General features: G+C 32.5%; 1 protein-coding gene across 3 annotated transcripts in view; it reads left to right on the top strand.

Moving 5' to 3' along the window:
• Positions 1-18,365, top strand: part of LOC113515226 (flotillin-2) — a 293,605-nt gene that overhangs the window by 245,731 nt on the left and 29,509 nt on the right. For all 3 annotated transcript variants that reach the window (XM_052896153.1, XM_052896152.1, XM_052896151.1), the window contains exons 2-3: positions 1,859-1,953; positions 2,677-2,878. In XM_052896153.1, coding sequence (XP_052752113.1) covers positions 1,859-1,953; positions 2,677-2,878 — 297 coding nt within the window. The remainder of the gene's footprint in view (positions 1-1,858; positions 1,954-2,676; positions 2,879-18,365) is intronic.

The raw sequence follows: 18,365 nt of genomic DNA, 5'->3' as shown, positions 1-18,365 counted from the left end.
TCACCAGTTACGATACGATGTAAAAAACCCTTTTTTTTATGTCTAGCTAGCAGCATTTCACTTAAGCATAATCGGCGTTCAATATCTCTCGGCTTTAATTCGTACGGAACCCAATTTCCTTGTTTATGAATCATTCCTAATGATTTTAAACGATGTGAGACTGCTTGCTGAGTGACTTCTAATGTTAGAGCAAGTTCTTTTTGTGTTTGAGATGAATCCTCCTCCAATAATTCCTCCAATTCTGCATCCTCGTAAATTTTTGGCCTTCCACTGCGATCTTTGTCTTCTACGTCGAAATCACCGTTTTTAAACTTTTGAAACCACTCTCGACACGTTCTCTCACTCAAAGCACCCTCACCATATGCTTCTACGAGCAATTGATGCGCCTTAGCAGCAGATTTCTTTAAATTAAAGAAGTAAATTAATATTTCCCGCAAATGACGCTTATTTGGCTCAAATTTTGACATTTTCAAGTTATAAAAATTATATTTTACCAATATCAAATCAATAATATTAATAGGTTATGTTGGTCTTGAATGTCGAAACTATTTTTTTAGCCGGTTATCATCTGCGAAAGCTAACCGAAACTCCGTGCCGCGCCATCCACAATAAAACGGCGGAAACTTATTTGTACTCCTAATACATCAGTACCTTTCCGTTGACTAGATTCTAATTCTAACTGAAAGTAAAAGTTACTCCGTACATTATTCAGTACCACATAGATGAGTTTATAGAGCGTTTTTTATACAAAGTTATCGAAACACATTTATAAAAAAAAGTTGAAATAAATTGAAAATAATTTTTGAACTGAAAACTTCTTTAGGTGCGTTGGGCATTTTTTTTTGAGATGAGAAAAACCCATTGAACTCGCGACACTAATACCATTACCGCAACCGATACTTGTTCAAGTTTTCTCTTTTATCGACACTCCCGGAGTGCATTTTTTTTTTCTTAAATAGGTAGGTAAGTGGCATCCACTTATGCTCATCCACTGCATGAGTTGAAAAATTAGTTAAAATGTGATGTTAAACAGTAAAGCCAGGACATTTCATTAGCAAAATAACATTTAGATAAGTGGTATGATTATAATTAAATTCTGTTATAGTGCATTTGTCACCTCTAAACTAAGTCTCTGTGGTTAGTAAACAAGTTGGTGGAGCTTAAACTGGTTCTCCCTGAGGTCATTGCTTCGTGTGTTAAGTACTTGTTACCTACTTGTTTCTGTTACTAAGTACTGACCTCTTACAATAGACGTCACAACGTGTAAATACTGGGGGAAAAGGGATTCTTAGTAATAGGGTCTAATTTACCCATTGCTAGCAATACACCCTATCAGGTCGACCTTCACGCGGTTCCTCCTGGAAACCGTCGTGGTTAATTCTTGTGGAATTCGTCACGATGGGCATACTGACCTGCCTTTTCATCCTCACCTGTCATCCCGTCATCCCTCCAACGTATCCCGAAAGCGTAGGCGAAGTTACCATTCCATTATCACCCATAAAATAAATAGTAAATACTGGAGGGAAAGGGATTGTTAGTAATGAGGTATAACTGACCCACCCTATCAGGTCGACCTCCACGCGATTCCCTTTGGAAACCATCGTGGTTAATTCTAATAGAATTCGTCACGATGGGCTAACTGAGCTGCTTCCTTTCTCATCTATCACCTCTCACTGGTGCCCTGCCAACGTATACCGATAGCGCAGGTAGGGTTACATTATCATCCATAACACCCCCCTGCCCCCCGCAGCTAAAGACCAGTTTTTTTTATGATATATTCACAAATAGGGTAGAAGTGGCATGAGACTACTTTCCAAATAAATATAATGTACATAATTAATAATTTATTTTCTTGCAGGTGGATGCTGCGGCTCAATGCAGAAGCGAACAATTGTTGGTGGCTGGGCATGGGCCTGGTGGCTTGTCACTGACGTTCAAAAGATTTCCCTCGAGGTAACAACTGCCAATTTCTTAGATTTTTATTGGATATAGTTTGTTATTTAAGATAGATTGGTAAACTAACAGCTCACCTAAAACAGAAAGAAAAAACAGGTTCAGAATTAGAAACGTGTTCCAAGTATTTCACTTAAATTGTTATATGTAATTATGAATGTTTCCAGGTGCGTGTGGTGATGGAGTAAAAGTGTATAATGTATTATCATTCTATTTTATCCGCGAGGTGTCGTTCTTAAGACTTTTTTGGCGACTAAATGAAAATGTACCCCTTACCACAACAAGAGTACCTACTCTCTTAATGAAATCTTTTACGAAACTGCCTAAGCAGTGTTCTAATAGTGGGCTTGATGAAACCTCATTTCCAACAGTGGAATGTTGGACTCTTAATAATCTATCCAATCGATCACCACGCAGTCCACTTTAGAAAGCATCGTGGTTAATTCCTGATTAATTTGTCATGATAGCCCTGAACTGACCCGACTTCATCCTCGCCTATCATCATTCATTGGTAGGCCGCCGTAGTATACCGATAGCACTGACGGAATTACTATTGCATTTTTACTCCATAAAAATATTTTCCTTAGCCGTTGTCATTTAAAAAAAATACAGGGCATTTCTATAAATCGTAATATAAGTTCTGCTTAATTTGGGACTTGATGGCTCTGTATCATATGTATGCGCAAGCAGATTGTTTATTTTATTTGTAACATCTTATTACAGGTTATGACATTGAACCCAATGTGCGAAAACGTCGAAACTGCCCAAGGTGTGCCTCTGACCGTCACCGGAGTGGCCCAGTGTAAGATCATGAATGAAGACGAGCTGCTGACCACCGCCTGCGAACAATTTCTCGGTAAAACTGTTAAAGAAGTCAAGATGACGATACTGCAAACTCTAGAGGGACACTTGAGAGCTATACTTGGTAAGTCTAAACTATATTGTCTGATAGCTACTCAAAAATTTCACGAAATTGTTTTATTATTAAGGTTCATTGTTAATCCAACCAAAAAACAACATTATAGATAGACATATTGAATTATAGAATTTTAAGATATATCAAAACACAAGATTTATTACTTGTTTCTTAATTAACTTTTAAATTTATTATTTAAAATTATAAAAGAGCGATGTCCTTGAATGACCTTACTTTTTTGCCACGTTACATCTCAATTTGACTCGATGATTACCTTTCAAGTATTATACGCCTTCTGTCGTTAAGTAGTTAAACAACCAATGTCATCAGAGACATCTAGTGAGTAATAGTTATATTTTTTCGTCGTTATGCTAACCTTTATTATTTTCTCTTTTTTATATATAGATGGCGAGGTACGTAATTTATAATTATTATAAGTTTTTATACTGTGATAATATTTCCTTGTTTATTTGTTTAACGGCAAAATTCAATAGAAAATAAATGTGAAAGTATCAATTTTAATGCTAGATTATATTAGATGGAGCAATGACATTAAAATATTGAAGGGAGTTGATGGATGCTGGTGGTTCAAGCAAGCATGAATGATTGATGATTAAATATTAACTGTAACACATCATTGTAATAAATAATATTTTTATGTGGTGTTTTAAATCATATACGTTTAAATGGAGCACTTAGTGTCAAAAAGTACCAAAAAACGGTCAGCCAAATGATACATCATGTTCCTAAATTCTTTTGCAAGGATGTAGATACGCAATAGTGAACGTAGTACCTATATATAATAATATATATATTAGATACCTATAAATAAATAAAATATACTGAACTTACAGTACCGTACTGTATGTGTGCTATAAAATTGACCTAAAAGATTTTCTCTAACAAAGCTTTCTTATGCTTTTTAGACCATCTCCATAAATCAATTACTTTCATAGTTAGATAGGTGTAAGTACCATGGGCGAAGTAATCTTTGATTACTACCTACAACCTACATACGATACGGAAATTTAATTAATGTCTGTCGCGGTTACCACCTTTCTTTTATAGGCATCTATAATTATTATCAATCAATACATAGTTCCGAATTGCTTAACTCGGAATCGGAAGTGTGCCATGGTATCGGCATCGGCACGATTCTCTTCCGGCTGTGATCGCGACGCAGCTTACTCTATTAACATATCCAAATAGTACACAACTGTAATCTTGTTTTATCTATGGTATCTTTACTTGGTACCATTTACGCGCACCATTAGCATATTTAAAATTATATTCCAGGGAGGGACTGTGTGTGTGAGTACATATGACCCTTAAAAAGGGGTCATATGTACTCTCAAACGAACCTTTGCTCGAATCTTAGATTAGGCACTTAAATATTCCTATATACACCTACCGCGGAAACCCCAGACACGTATAGAGATAGATGACGTATAGAGGTACATATACCTACGTTACGCAAGTTTACTTCTGGGATGGAGAAAAACAATGGAACACCAAATGCTCCGATTTAAATGGGCCTCTTTCGCTTCCACATTGAGCATTCATTCAAACTCGCCGGTTACGAGTAAGTACTTTTAACTTGTCCCATTTCGCTGCAATTTATATGAAAATTTTCGGTGAGAAATCTACTTTATAATTAATTTATTTATGGTAATGTTGCTTCATTTCCCCATTTCAGTGATATAAAAAAAAAGAACAAAAAGTCGCCGAATATTTTCTTTACCTTAAAAATATATTTTGCCTGTCACCTTCACCTCCGTTATCCTGCCTCGCTATTTTAAGATTACGTAATTAATGAACGCCCCCAAAATATTATGAAAAATTTGGAAAACTCGATAAAGCTTGACGTACGGCTTAAAATGAAATTAACACAAATGATACAAATTAATACATATTTATTTTTACTTTATGTTTTCTAACGTCTTGCAGTTTAACAACAAAAAGCCAATGAAGTGAAAAAAATTGTTTAGCTCTCGATCCTCTACAATATATACCCGTTACAAAAAATGACAATATTTTCTGCTCCAAGCAGGCAAGAATAATGAAAGAACAACCTCTTCTATATCTCACCCGCTTATTGCGATTTCAGTTATTTTTTATACGCATTACGTTATACGTATACAATGATGAAGATTTTAAAAGTAGATACGTAAATAAAAAAGTTCCATCTAGTAGTAGGTATAAGTACTTAGTCTTAAGTATAATAACTGAAGATTTCGCGTAGTAATAAATAAATAAAAATCGCTATTTTAACTTTAACAAATTTAATATCAAATTGACTGAGGAAATTAAGAATCAATGGTTTGTATAAATGAAACAAACAAAAAACTAAAAGGGAGATATGAGTGAGCGAGAACAAAACTGCTAATAGACACTGATAAAGACGAAGAAAGTGCGACCACATTAGAAAACTCGCCTAAAAAGGTCCTGGATATGCAAAAAACATGCAACCGTACAAACCAGGTAAAATAATCTACACTAAAACATAATAACACTATTAGTTAATTGTACTTTATTTGGTGATACTGCTAGAGTGTTACGCGTCATAGCCGCGTATTCTCATATGATTATCTTGTATGATATTATCCTTTTTCATGTTAATGTAATAGCAGTGATATCGATTATTTGTGACTCATTCGTGTTTTTTTCCACCAAAAGTAGTAACTTTCCCCTATAAACATGAACAGTGCAAAATACATCACGAAGTATGATGCTATCCTCGCGAAACTCATACCATTTCTGAGGACTCAGCCTTCCTTCCAATCTGAATCGAAGCTCTTCGCTGTTCTCTTCAGAAACATGAATGGAAAAGACGGCTTTTATACATAGTTTCCCTCGCTTAAATTTATTGCTTCAATAAATTGTTTCTTCGGCACAATACCACACAAATTGATTGTTGACACGAAAAAGTATTTGTAAATACATATCACGAAAGCAATCCGCAAAGTATGTCGTTAACAAACGTTAACCGCAAAGCGTAGTTCGATGGAAAACAATCCCGAGTATCATACTGCGATCTTTAGTTTTAGCTTACACATACATTTCCATTTAGTTTATTATTATTATAATCAAATGTCACAAAATGTCTCATATTGTTCCGTTTACGGATGTGTAAAAATGTAACAAAATCGAGAATATATTTTTTAACTACCCAATGACGCTGAAAGGTAAATATTATGAATTTAAGAAAGAATATGCTGTATAATCTTTGTCTGCTCATAATCTTGATTCCATTTAACGTAGTAATATAAATTTAATTATGAAAAAGACAATTGAAACGGAAATGAATTGATAAATTGTGAAGAATTTAGTTAAAAAATCGCCTTCAGTCTACATCGTTTATGAAGAACATTTCAGCGATCGGAATATTTTGCCGGTAACTACACAGAAAAATCGGCTAGGCAGTGTTCGGAAAACTACGCCATATCTTTTCATCCAAAATACCTCGGAGTTTGAAGAAAAAGGTCCTTGGTTTTTCTTTCGCATTGATATGTTGCCAATGATGACTTATGGAACCGAAACATGGTCCTACACTATTGTCCGTATGCAAAAGCTTTAAATTACTCAGCAGGCCATAGAGAGGGTTATGCTCGGAGTCTCTTTGCCTGATAGATTCCGAAACGAGGATATCCGCAAAAGAACGAAGTAAACGACATAGCTTGAAGGATAAGCAAGCTGAAGTGGCAAGTAGGCTGGTCACATAGCTCAAACAACCGACAACCAATGAGAAAGAAAGATTTTTGAGTGGCGTCCCCGTACGGGCAAACGCAGTGTAGGACGACCCCCTCCACTAGATGAAGTGACGACCCCAAATGCATTGCAGACAGTCAGTGGTTACAGGTGGCTCAGGACCGTTCCTTATGACAGTCTATGGGGGAATCCTATGTCTAGCAATGAACGGATAATAGCCGAAATTATGATGATATATATTTCTTCAATTACCGTAATTAAACAATATTAGTAGATGTAGAAATACAGACTGATTGTACGTTCAAGGAAAATTTTATAGAGACCGCTTTAGTGGTAGACGTATCTTTCAACGATTAATCCAAGATTATCTTGAAAATAACATTTTATATAACAGAAAAAATAGTTCTGATTGTTCTGAACGCATATAAAGAAGAAAACTAAGAAATTATTTTACAAGTTATGCGACATTTCTGATAAGAGACTTTGCTGAATTAGTAAAAGAGCAAACTAAGAAATCTGCTCACAAATTTAAAATTTAGATAACTCAAAGTCATTTATCTAATTTCACAAATGAAATAACTAGAAATATTTCAACATTCCAAAGTGTTTTGGAATTGTGAAATTGATTTAAATGCTTTTTTTTATTTTATATATGACACATTAAAAGTTTTAAAAAAGAAAATAGTATAAAATAAAATAAAATAAAATCAAAATAATGTAAGACCAAAATGAGATTGCAACTAAACTGCAATAATGGCTAATTAAAATGAATTAGCAATAAGTCTACTTGTAGTGACATACACTGGTTTAAGTACAACAATCCGACTTATAGCTTATATCTTGCGTCCTTTTACTCCTTACTAAATTATACTTATTTCATTTTACTTATTCATTCCATGATCACAAAATTAGTTTAAAACTAAAATAAGAGTTATTCGATCGTTGATTACAAGAATAATTAGCAAACTCAATTTAAAATTGATAAAGATATTGCATAAGATATAAAAAAGCAGCAGAACCTCGCGTTTATAGAAGTCATTTAAAAAGTATTTATATTTTATACTTCTTTACACCTATTTTCTATTAGATATATATTGTGTTTATTTACGTTCCTTGCTGGAAGGCCTATGTGCGGTAATAAATAAATAACGGCTGATATGATGATGACGTATTGTGTTTGTTGTGATACGGCAGTACAAAAATTTGTGTTTCATAAAAAAACCGACTTTGATCGTGGCAAAATCAATTATCTTGATTTAAAAATCCAGTTTTTTTTCTGTTTTAAAACTAGACTACTATACCGATTTTGATAAAATTTCTATGGAACCAATATGAAAGTATATCCTTTCAGTTATAAAATCAATTTCCCAATCGATTTATAACTGACGGTGTTATGAGGTAAGAAATATAAAAAAAATATCACCGAATTGAGAATCGACCCCTTTTTTAAAGTCGATAGAAAAAAATTTAATCACTATCTAAACATAGTTTCACAAAACATTGTTTAATTGATTAAATATTGTATAGCCTATGTAATAATGTTTATTGCCCAATACTATTGATTATTATAATAGAAAATATTACTTTAAACATCTGTTATTTTTAATAAGAGACTTTTTCTTTTAAATATAAACAGATGTTACACGCCTTTTTGAAGTAAAATGTATTTAAGTATGTATTTACTCAGTCCATCTCAAGCTTGACTTTTTTCTGGTAAGACTGTACACGGCTAGTCTAGATGTTTAGAAATGAGTGCGAAATTGTGCAGTGTCATTTTCAGTATCTAATTGTGTATATAGGCCTTTTCATTATATTACTGCTATGGAGAGGCCCTCTTTTGTGTATTGGTCAAGTGGCCAAGATCTTGGAAGTAGGCCATTCCGCCCTCTAGCCTTTTGTATTACTGACCCACTTCCTACAGCCTTGAGGACCTTTCGTAACATGTTATTCTTTCACACACCTGTGCTACTGATTTGAATAGACTTTGCTACAGAAAATTGTAATGTAGTAATATTAGAAATATTATTATAAGTTCAACGTGTGAGGTCCCGGCATAGAATAGGCGACCCCTTCCTTTCCTTAAGTGTCGTGAGAGGCGACTAAGGGAGACCGAGAGATGGGCAGCAACATCCCTCTTAAAACGTCTCTAAAAGCCTAACTGTGGTTGCCAACTCGCCTGCCAAATCTGGCAACTATTGGCAAAACTCCCGCAATGGGATTTTTGCCAATAGTTGCCAATTGTATTGATTCATTGATTCAATGAATGAACATGTCGTATACTGTTTCGTTCAAACTATAATAAAAATAATAAGTGTGTTAATGAAGAGTTTGACTTGTACCATCAACTACCCGTAATTATTATAGTCCACTCCAACATTTGGTCCTTTTTACATTTGGTTCAATGTAGGATAACTGTTAAAATTCCAGATTTCTAATTAGTTCAGTTGACGCTCTTAACAATGATAATATGAAAACATATATAATAGGCGACGTGCTGAAGAAGGGCCAAATTAAAAGTACCCGTAACCGGCGAGCGTGTATGACAAGATTGATGAATGTGGAAGAAGCGAAAGAGGTTTGTTTGAACCGAAGCATTTGGCGTTCCATTGTTTCTGCCTACCCTAATGGGAGACAGGCGTGACAGATATGTATGTATGTATGTAATATGAAAACTGCAAAACAAATTACTTATAAATATATATATATTACACACTGTGTACTGTTAAAATTCCGATATCTATTTTTTTTATTAAAAATATGCTGTACTACTGTGTTAATATATGTTATTTTTAAAATTAACATGACCACTAGCAGGAAATTCATTTCCTTCAAACTCTCTATATTTTTTCCTTCTATAATACAATCATCTGCTATTTGAAATGCTAAAGGATATAAAATAAGTAAAACTGAAATATTTTGACTTATTTACTACAACAGTACATTGAAGTAAAATGTGTGAAGACATATTATATCTCGACGATACCCTGTACATTGAACTCTGTTATAAAATTGAAATGTTATGCTAAAATAACAAACTCTCATACATAAACATATATGAACTATGAAAACATTACACTGCGGTTCCATTACTCAAATTAAAATCAAGCAAAGTAACCAGTACTTTGCTTGATTTTACTTAAAAAGAAAGCAAAAGAAAGAAAACTCAGGATGACTGGTGAAGGCATATAAATGGCATTATAAAACCCATCAAAAAAGTCTAAGCAAAACATATTATTTCAAATTATTATATCATTTCTTACCAAGTAGGTAATACTTATGTAAACTTTTTTGATCTAGAGGACATACTGGCTGGTTGTAAAAAAAATCGAGTATCATTTGTTTTTTTTTCACAAATTCAAAAGCGAATGCATTTGTTCGAATTTTATAGCGTTTTCTTTGCTTATTAAAATTTAGTATTCTGTATCAATTTTATGATTTAAAAATAGAACATACTAAGGATTTAATGCAAAAACACATTGTAAAATTGAAATTTGTATGTGTTGTTTAGACTTTTTTGATGTGTGTATTTTGTACCCCCAAATTTTGCCAATATTTGCTATGCTTGGCAGGCAGTTTGGCAATCACAGTTAAGGTTTGGTGATGTTTTAAGAGTGACGCTGCTGCCCATCCCTCAACTAATAATTTCCCTTAGTCGTATCTTACGACACCTACGGGAAAGGAAGGGGTGGCCCATTCTATGCCGAGACCACATGGCACCAAATACGGTCAAATGCTTATGTAAATAAATGCTTGAAAGTCTATGCGAAGCCGCATAATGAGAGTGGTGATAGTTCTAATCATGTAGTCCTTGTGTGCTTACCTATTGAGTTTCGCTGCGGTTGAAGGACGACCATGTAAACTAAAGTGCTTTTATAAAAGTTGAATAAAAATATATTCTCTCCCGGATAGTTACGTACAAAAGTGATTATAATGCCAATAATTGCAACAGGAAGTGAGTGAGGCATTTCAATGAGAACTAGATATTATTAGGCCTTCAATATAGTTCAAACAAGGTTGTAACCACTAAGTAGGTATTGTAATAGTAATCATTAATAAGGTCCATATTCGTTTCGTATTTAGAATTTTTTTTTTTGAATTTTTTTTTTTGAAACTGATGAACCGACTTCAGTAATGAAATTAGTACATTTATTAGTAATTAATTAGTAAGCCAAATTAGTAGAATTAACACTATAAATAATATATACTACATTTCATAGCACTGTTCAAATTTACTTACACAGATAATATAATATTATACTATTACCATTGGGTGTTAGACAAATTTACTTATTTATATGTTTTTGTACACTCACTTCACTTATAACATAGATATTAGGTTATACCTATATTATATATATATATATATATATATATATATATATATATATATATATATATATACCTATTATATAGGGATATATCAATTTACATATATATATATATATATATATATATATATATATATATATATATATATATATATATATATATAGAAATCCGAAGAATATATATAATAAACTAATATAATAAAATATAAAAAAATATAACAGAATAAAGAATAAAAAAAGTTTACAATTGGCGAAATATCCAGCCAAATGTCCGATAAAAGATACAATCATATAAAAAAAATTATTTGAATAACTCATTTCAGATAACAATCGCATGGTTTTTACCAAACATCTCTTCGGGTTGTATGAGTCAGACGGATGCTACTAAACCCCAAAGTGGTTCGAATTCAACGTATTGACATTCAGGCACATTGTGCAGTTCGCTTTCACAGTATGGCTAGCATAAAAATTCATAATCATCCGTTTTTCGTAATAAAAAATATTTAAAAAAAAATCCTTAGCTTTCTTTGCGTATCATCTAAAAAAAAAAACTATCCTAAAGTCATGATTATGATCTTTAATTAAATTATTTACGATCTGCATTTATCATTCAATAATTATGACTTACTAATTTCCCATAAAACAAACTGTGCTTACTTATGAACTCAATGGTATATTAGAAGCTATGTAAGATGTAAAAAAAAATCCATTAATTGGCTGTGATTGTTTACGCACAAAATATTATACAGTTTTCTAGAAATATTTTCGGTAAACGCTGTCGGAAATTATATAGAAAACAAAATTGTTATATTTCTTGTGGTTATTCAAAAATGTAAGGCTGTAATTTGAAATTTACTCAATAATTTAGTCCATATCTAATTTTAACCCGTTTATGTCTATAACATTTAATCGAAATTTTAGTGGAACGAAATAGTATTATTATTATTGAGAAACGGGCTTTTTCAGGCAGAAAAACTTGTGACACTGCGATCTTTTCATTATATATTGTGCTCGCCCCTTTTTTAAAATTCGCTGTTAATTCCTATCAACGATTGGAATTATAAGATGTTTTTGTAGCGATGTTTTTTAGCTCCTCAGGATATAAAATAGTAGACTACAGCCACAAATTAAGTGCTGCAGCGTTTCTTCCTCATTGTGACAAAATCTGCAAACACTTTCTCAATTTATCAATATAAAGTAGAATAAATATAGACTTATATCATTATAAAGTAGATACCTACTTTTATATAATTGTCATTAGATTATATAAATAGTGATATAAGTGTATAATTATCATTTATTTTTTTATATTTAGGTATATAATAATTTTTGTTGACGCTACCTATCACCAGTCACCGACGACGTGCAGACTCGCACGTAGGCACGGGCCACCACACAGCCTGTCCCGGAGCAAAAACGTAATTGTTAAGAAAATAACGCATTATACATAAATAAAACTAAACTACGTTGACTACTTGATTCGGTATATTTACACAATTGGAACTTTTAATACAAAACATTTACACGTACGGTTAGCATAATGCACCTATATTTTTAAATGAGAGTTGTAGGTCATTAACATTTAGAAGAACAGTGACAGTCGCCTTCGTTCGTTTGTGTTCGTGTAACTGATATGAGTTAATCTGTTAATAACAAAATTAAACTGTGCTCCTATTTTTAAAAAGTTAGACAATTATATTAATATATTTTTATCTATTAATTAACCAAATGTATTTACTTAATTTATTTTGATAGATATTTTGTCAAGTTTACTGTTAAGCTCTCTTTGGCTGAGAACAAAATTAACAATAGGCAAGAGAATTAGAATAAAATATACAATGAAAGACATATAACGTCCTTCTTTTTTGAAGTCGGTTAAAAATTTTAAAAAAGGTTTAAAAATGATGAAATTATTAAAATAGTCTATGATTTTTGTATTACATTACATGCAAAAAATTGTAATAATTATTGTAAATTGGTGATCGTCACTATTAGACGTAAATAGCTCCATGAACATTATAGATTGTTATAGAGTCTTATTGTTATGACCTCTTTTCTTCAAAGCAAAATATAAATAATAATCTGCAGTTCGCCAGGATCTATTCCCGTGTATTTTTTTTAATGGGTGAAAATGGATTAGTAACCCCGCCCGCGCTATTGATATACACCAACGAGGCACCAATGGAAGATGATGGGTGAGAATGAATGCAGGTTAGTTGGCCCACCATGATGGTTTGGACAAGAATTAAACATGATGGTTTCCAGGGGGAACTGCGTGGAGGTCAACCTGTGAGAGTATATTGGTAGTAATGGGGCTATTAGACCCCATGACTAACAATCCCTTTCCCCCTCTATTCCCGTGTTAGGGCACTACACTAATTTTATAAAAAATTAAGTAGTATTATATAACAAAAAAAAACTTTAGATTCCTTATAATATTTCAATGCAAATAGAATGTACGCAATTCTGCTTCGCAAAACAAAAACAACAAATAACAAACATTTTAAGAAAAGAGGTTAAGGTTTTTAAGAAAATATTTTAAGACAAGATCAAAATCTAGTCAAACATTGGAGCTAATCTGTGTCAGCGAAGGTTTATTTATTTGATTGAAAAGGTTGCACTAATGTTTGCAATTAAATTGACTATTGTAATGATTAATTATCTATAATTTTTCAACCGATTTTAAAAATAAGGAGGTTCTCAATTCGGTTGTATGTTTTTTATGTTTGCTACCTCATAACTCCGTCAGTTATAAACAGATTTTAATTTTTTTTATCTGAAAGGATATACTCCCAGATTGGTCTCATAGAAATTTTACCAGATCCGATTCAGCATTTTAGTTTTAAAATAACTAGTTTTCTACAATTGAAGTCGGCTTTTTTGTGAGACACGATCTAAATATAAATACAAGTGACAGTTCAGTCGGATAAAACTTGACTAAGATCTGGAAATCCCAATTTTGAATCTCAGCCTAAACATCTGAATTTTTAAATTCATGTTCAATTTAATCATTTAAAAATCGTTTTATACTTTATAGAGCGCTTAAAGTCTTCGTAAAACAAAAAGAAAAAATTAAGTTATTATTTCCATTTGCAATTATCCACAATTTGTCTTTATTAAATTGTTGCCAATTCGCGCCGTCTGTGGTTAATATCTTAATCTGCTTTAAATGTGAGTTGCCGTTTGTCTTCTGTCATACAATTACCGCGCGTAAAACAAAAGAAACGACCGACTTTTATTGGTTATTCTTAGAGCCTTCTTAATTTTTTTTAGTAGCAAATAAACTGAAGATCTGATGAAAAGTGGTACCCGAAACAAACAGGAATAACAACAATGCAGAATGGGCATTATAAAATATACTGATATGCCCATGACACTTCTCTTGCATTGCCAATCCTAAGGACTAAACGTTACCTACCTTACGTACCTTATAATTCCGCCATAGCCCAATTTTTAAGACAAAACATTATCGTACAAGTACAGATGATTAACAACAAAAAATACAAATGGGACACAGGTACCCACCCACGTAGATGACTTACAAGTCTCTCTCCTTGTGTACAATATTGTAAAAGGCAAAACTAAAATATCAATCCGTATCCGTCATAGTCACATGCTACATTTACGCACTATAGTTCGCGGCTATGACGCGATGTCTTACATTAAAACATGCCTTGTTAGATATGCAATCGGCGACCTATATCCAAGCAAGTAAACACTGTTTTTTTCCTTCATGGAAACAGCAACGACCGTTCTACCTTCATTTCTAATAATGTTGATTACTAATTAATTTCGTGGAGTAATATTTTAGACATGAGAAAATTTTACCAGAGGGAGACTTTGTACAAAAGTCGATTGCTTGGGTACCTCTGTCTCATTCCTGTTTCAACCGTGAAGCAGTTGTGTTTGCATGGCTGTGTTTCGGTTTGAGGGGTGGGATATGGCGTGAATTTACTGGGTACAAAGGAATAAAACCTGAGTCCTCAGGAATGGAAACGCATGGGGGTATCATAGGCGAAACAGTATACTCTGTTATGTCCATGGTACTGCTCATGTCTATAGGGGACGGTTATCACTTTCCATCAGGTGCACCGTCAGCTTGTTTGCTATTCTAAGTTGCATAAAAAAAATATATACAGACCAGACTTACTCACTTTTTACATTACTAATTAAACCGGCTAACGATGTTCTACCCCTACCGCCATCTACTGGAACTATATTTTTTATCTGGATAAAATCTGTTCTATGTATTTCTCAAATTGAAATAAACAATACTCGTTTACAAAACTTCATTAAAATCAGTTGAGCGGGTAGCGTAAACGCAAATCGTGACACGCGATTTTAATATAATACTAGCTGTTTCCCACGTCTTTGTCTATTTATAATTATAATACATATATATTATATATATTTATAATTATATAAAACAAACAAAAACCATCACTTACTAACTTTGACATTTATATACAAGTATATTTTTTTTAATGTATGATAATGTAATGGTAACCCCATCTACACTAAAGCTATACTATACGCTGGCACCAGTAAGGGATGATAGAGAATGAAAAAATAGGTCATTTAGCTCATCGTGATGAACAAACCCAAACTTCAGCACGTGTTATCCAGAGGGACCACATGAAGGTTAACCTGGCAGGGTATATTGCTAGTAGAGAGACTGATAATCCGCATTACTATCAATCTCCCCCCCCCCCCCCCCCCGTCACACATACGAGTATATGTATCAGTAAATTTAAGAGATCCGTAACGGATACGAAGAACTTTGAAGGCTTTAATTCCAACTTATTTGTTTAATAGGAATGAGGTAAACGATTATTGTTTTCCAGGCACATCTTATCCTTCCTGTGTTGACGACATACAGTATATTCACATACGAATACATAGACAATTGAGTAGTTACATATTACTATTATATTTATTATGATTAATTACGAATGAGCTTACGTTTCATAGACTATTATTACGTTTGTAGAAGTTTTAATTTATGTTGGTAGAATTAGTAATTTATGTAATTAAAAAAGTTGTAATAACATAGAAACTAGAAATGTAAAGACAAATCATTGGTATGACACTAGCTGCTCTGTCAATCTCATAATGGGTCTGTTGACTCACTTTTATTGTCTAGATAAGATTCTCTTTTCAAAGTTTAAGCAGATCAGAAATAATAATGATAATAATAAGAGCTTCAGAGATCAAAATGACCTTGCAATTGATCATGACTTTGTTCGAATGTCAGATACAATTTTAGACATTTTATTTGTATGCCTTTAACAATCAAAAGAAGAATAAATGATTTGAAAATGGCATAGAGCAAAGAAACCGGTCAGACCATAAAATTAATAGGGTAATTTGATCTAAGTTGAAAACAGGCCATATCAAAAGTGGACATGATTTTACCATTTAATTTATATTATGAAAATATAGGTTAACTGGTATAAAAATAAATCATACATTGTGAAAATGCATGAAACCAATGTGGTATATAAGTATACTTTCGATTTTTCCTTCCTACCTCAAAGGAAACCTAGCGTGAAAACCTATATTTTATCTACATATATACTTATACATATATAAAAATAATTGGAGCTGGTTATACGGAAAACAGCCATCTCTTATGGACATTCTAGGAAATGTGGCTGTTCTGCATAACTACTTCCAATTGCTGTTCGTTATTTTTTTTTATACAACTTAGAATGGCAAACAAGCTGGACAGCCCACCTGATGGTCTCACTAGAAGTAAAAAAATGGCCTGATCTATTGGTAGTTTAAAAGAAAAAAAAAATTAAAAAACCCTGAAGTTTAGCTGAGAAATCGAAAATTTAAAGTAGGTAATTTTATATGGGAATCGTCACTTTGGATTACTTTTATGAAATAATGATACCAAGTTCACGGGGTCGTCTAGTAAGATGTAAATATAAATCTTTTATACCCCACGTATTCGAATTTCATAATATGGCGATAACAAAATGTGCGTAATCGTTTATTTATATTAATTATAATTCTGTTTATTGTATTAAAATGTGTGACGTTAAAATTTGTAAAATTCGGTAACACGCATTGATGGTATAGTTTTTTTTTCCTTGATATTCTTTAAGTTTGATATAAGTACTAAATGTTTATTGGTTAAAAGAAATATTATTACTCTATTGTAGTTAATTATTTATATACCAATAGTTTCTTTTTTTAAATGGATGATAATAGATACCAATCATTTAAAAAAAAAATATAGCAAACGGCATTACAATCTTATTTGATAAGAATTGTATTGATATTCAATTAAAAAAAATATATATCACAGAGCTTTGATTTTACATTACTACCTGTATCACGCGGCTTCAACCGCGTGAATCAGTATGTAAAGTATAATATCTTCTAAGTTAGGATATAATCTGTCCATGTACCAAATTTCATTCAAAGAGGTTCAATAGTGTTTACATGAAAAACATACCATACAAACCATACAAACATTCAACCAAAATTTCGCATTTATAATAGTACGAGTAGTACGTTAATAGTTATTATAATCGAAGTCACACAGGATTTCGCACGATGCATGATAATGAAAGAATGAATGAAAACTTTTTATTGTTCTCTTCAAAGAATAATACAGATTATAGAGATTAACAATATGCACACAAACAAAATAAATACTTAATTATATAAAAGCAAGATAAAGAGGCAACAATGGACAACCTTATTACTAAATAGCTTCTATGTAAATATTATATTTGCCATATTAGCTAGTTAACTGCCCATTGCATTGCATAAGCTTGGATATTAGGAGGTTACGCCAGTAGTGACCACATTTAGCGGGAAGGTTGGCAACCGCAGTTAGGCTTTTGTGATGTTTTAAGAGGGACGCTACTGCCCATTCCTCGACCATTAAGTTCTCTTAGTCGCTTTTTACGACTACGGGGTAAAAAAGGGCCTATATCGAAACCACATGACACGGTTAATATTCTATATAAATGTTATATTACAAATATAAAATTATACTGGTAAAATAGGTGCCAGCGCGTTCTAATTATGGCAAAAAGAATATGTAGAATATAAATACATTTTTATACACATTTCGTCAAAACACAGTGGGCGTAATCCAATTTATTTTGAAATGTTGCGATAATTAAATGGGAATATTTGGAACATGGCTGTCAATAAAATTACCTATTACATTAATTGGTATTTGACGTGGGTGCGACATGTATTTTCAACAAACTGCAGAAAGGTAATTGTTTTTTTGCATGTTTATTGTTTGTATCTACAGTTTATTTCATTAGAATTGATAAATAATGAAAATGTAAACAAACGACTAACGAACAGACAATCTGCTGATTAGGCATGATGTAATATGGATTTCGATATCTATTATATATATTGGGTTTCTCTGAACATTGATTGAAAAAGGTCATCACACATTTTGATATCGCCCATATCAGTCGGAT

The sequence above is a fragment of the Galleria mellonella genome, unplaced genomic scaffold (assembly GCF_026898425.1).
Source record: "Galleria mellonella isolate WM207_F2 unplaced genomic scaffold, CSIRO_AGI_GalMel_v1 utg312, whole genome shotgun sequence".
Lineage (NCBI taxonomy): Eukaryota > Metazoa > Arthropoda > Insecta > Lepidoptera > Pyralidae > Galleria > Galleria mellonella.
Note: the sequence above shows the minus strand (reverse complement) of the source record. Positions and strands in the feature narration are given on the sequence as shown.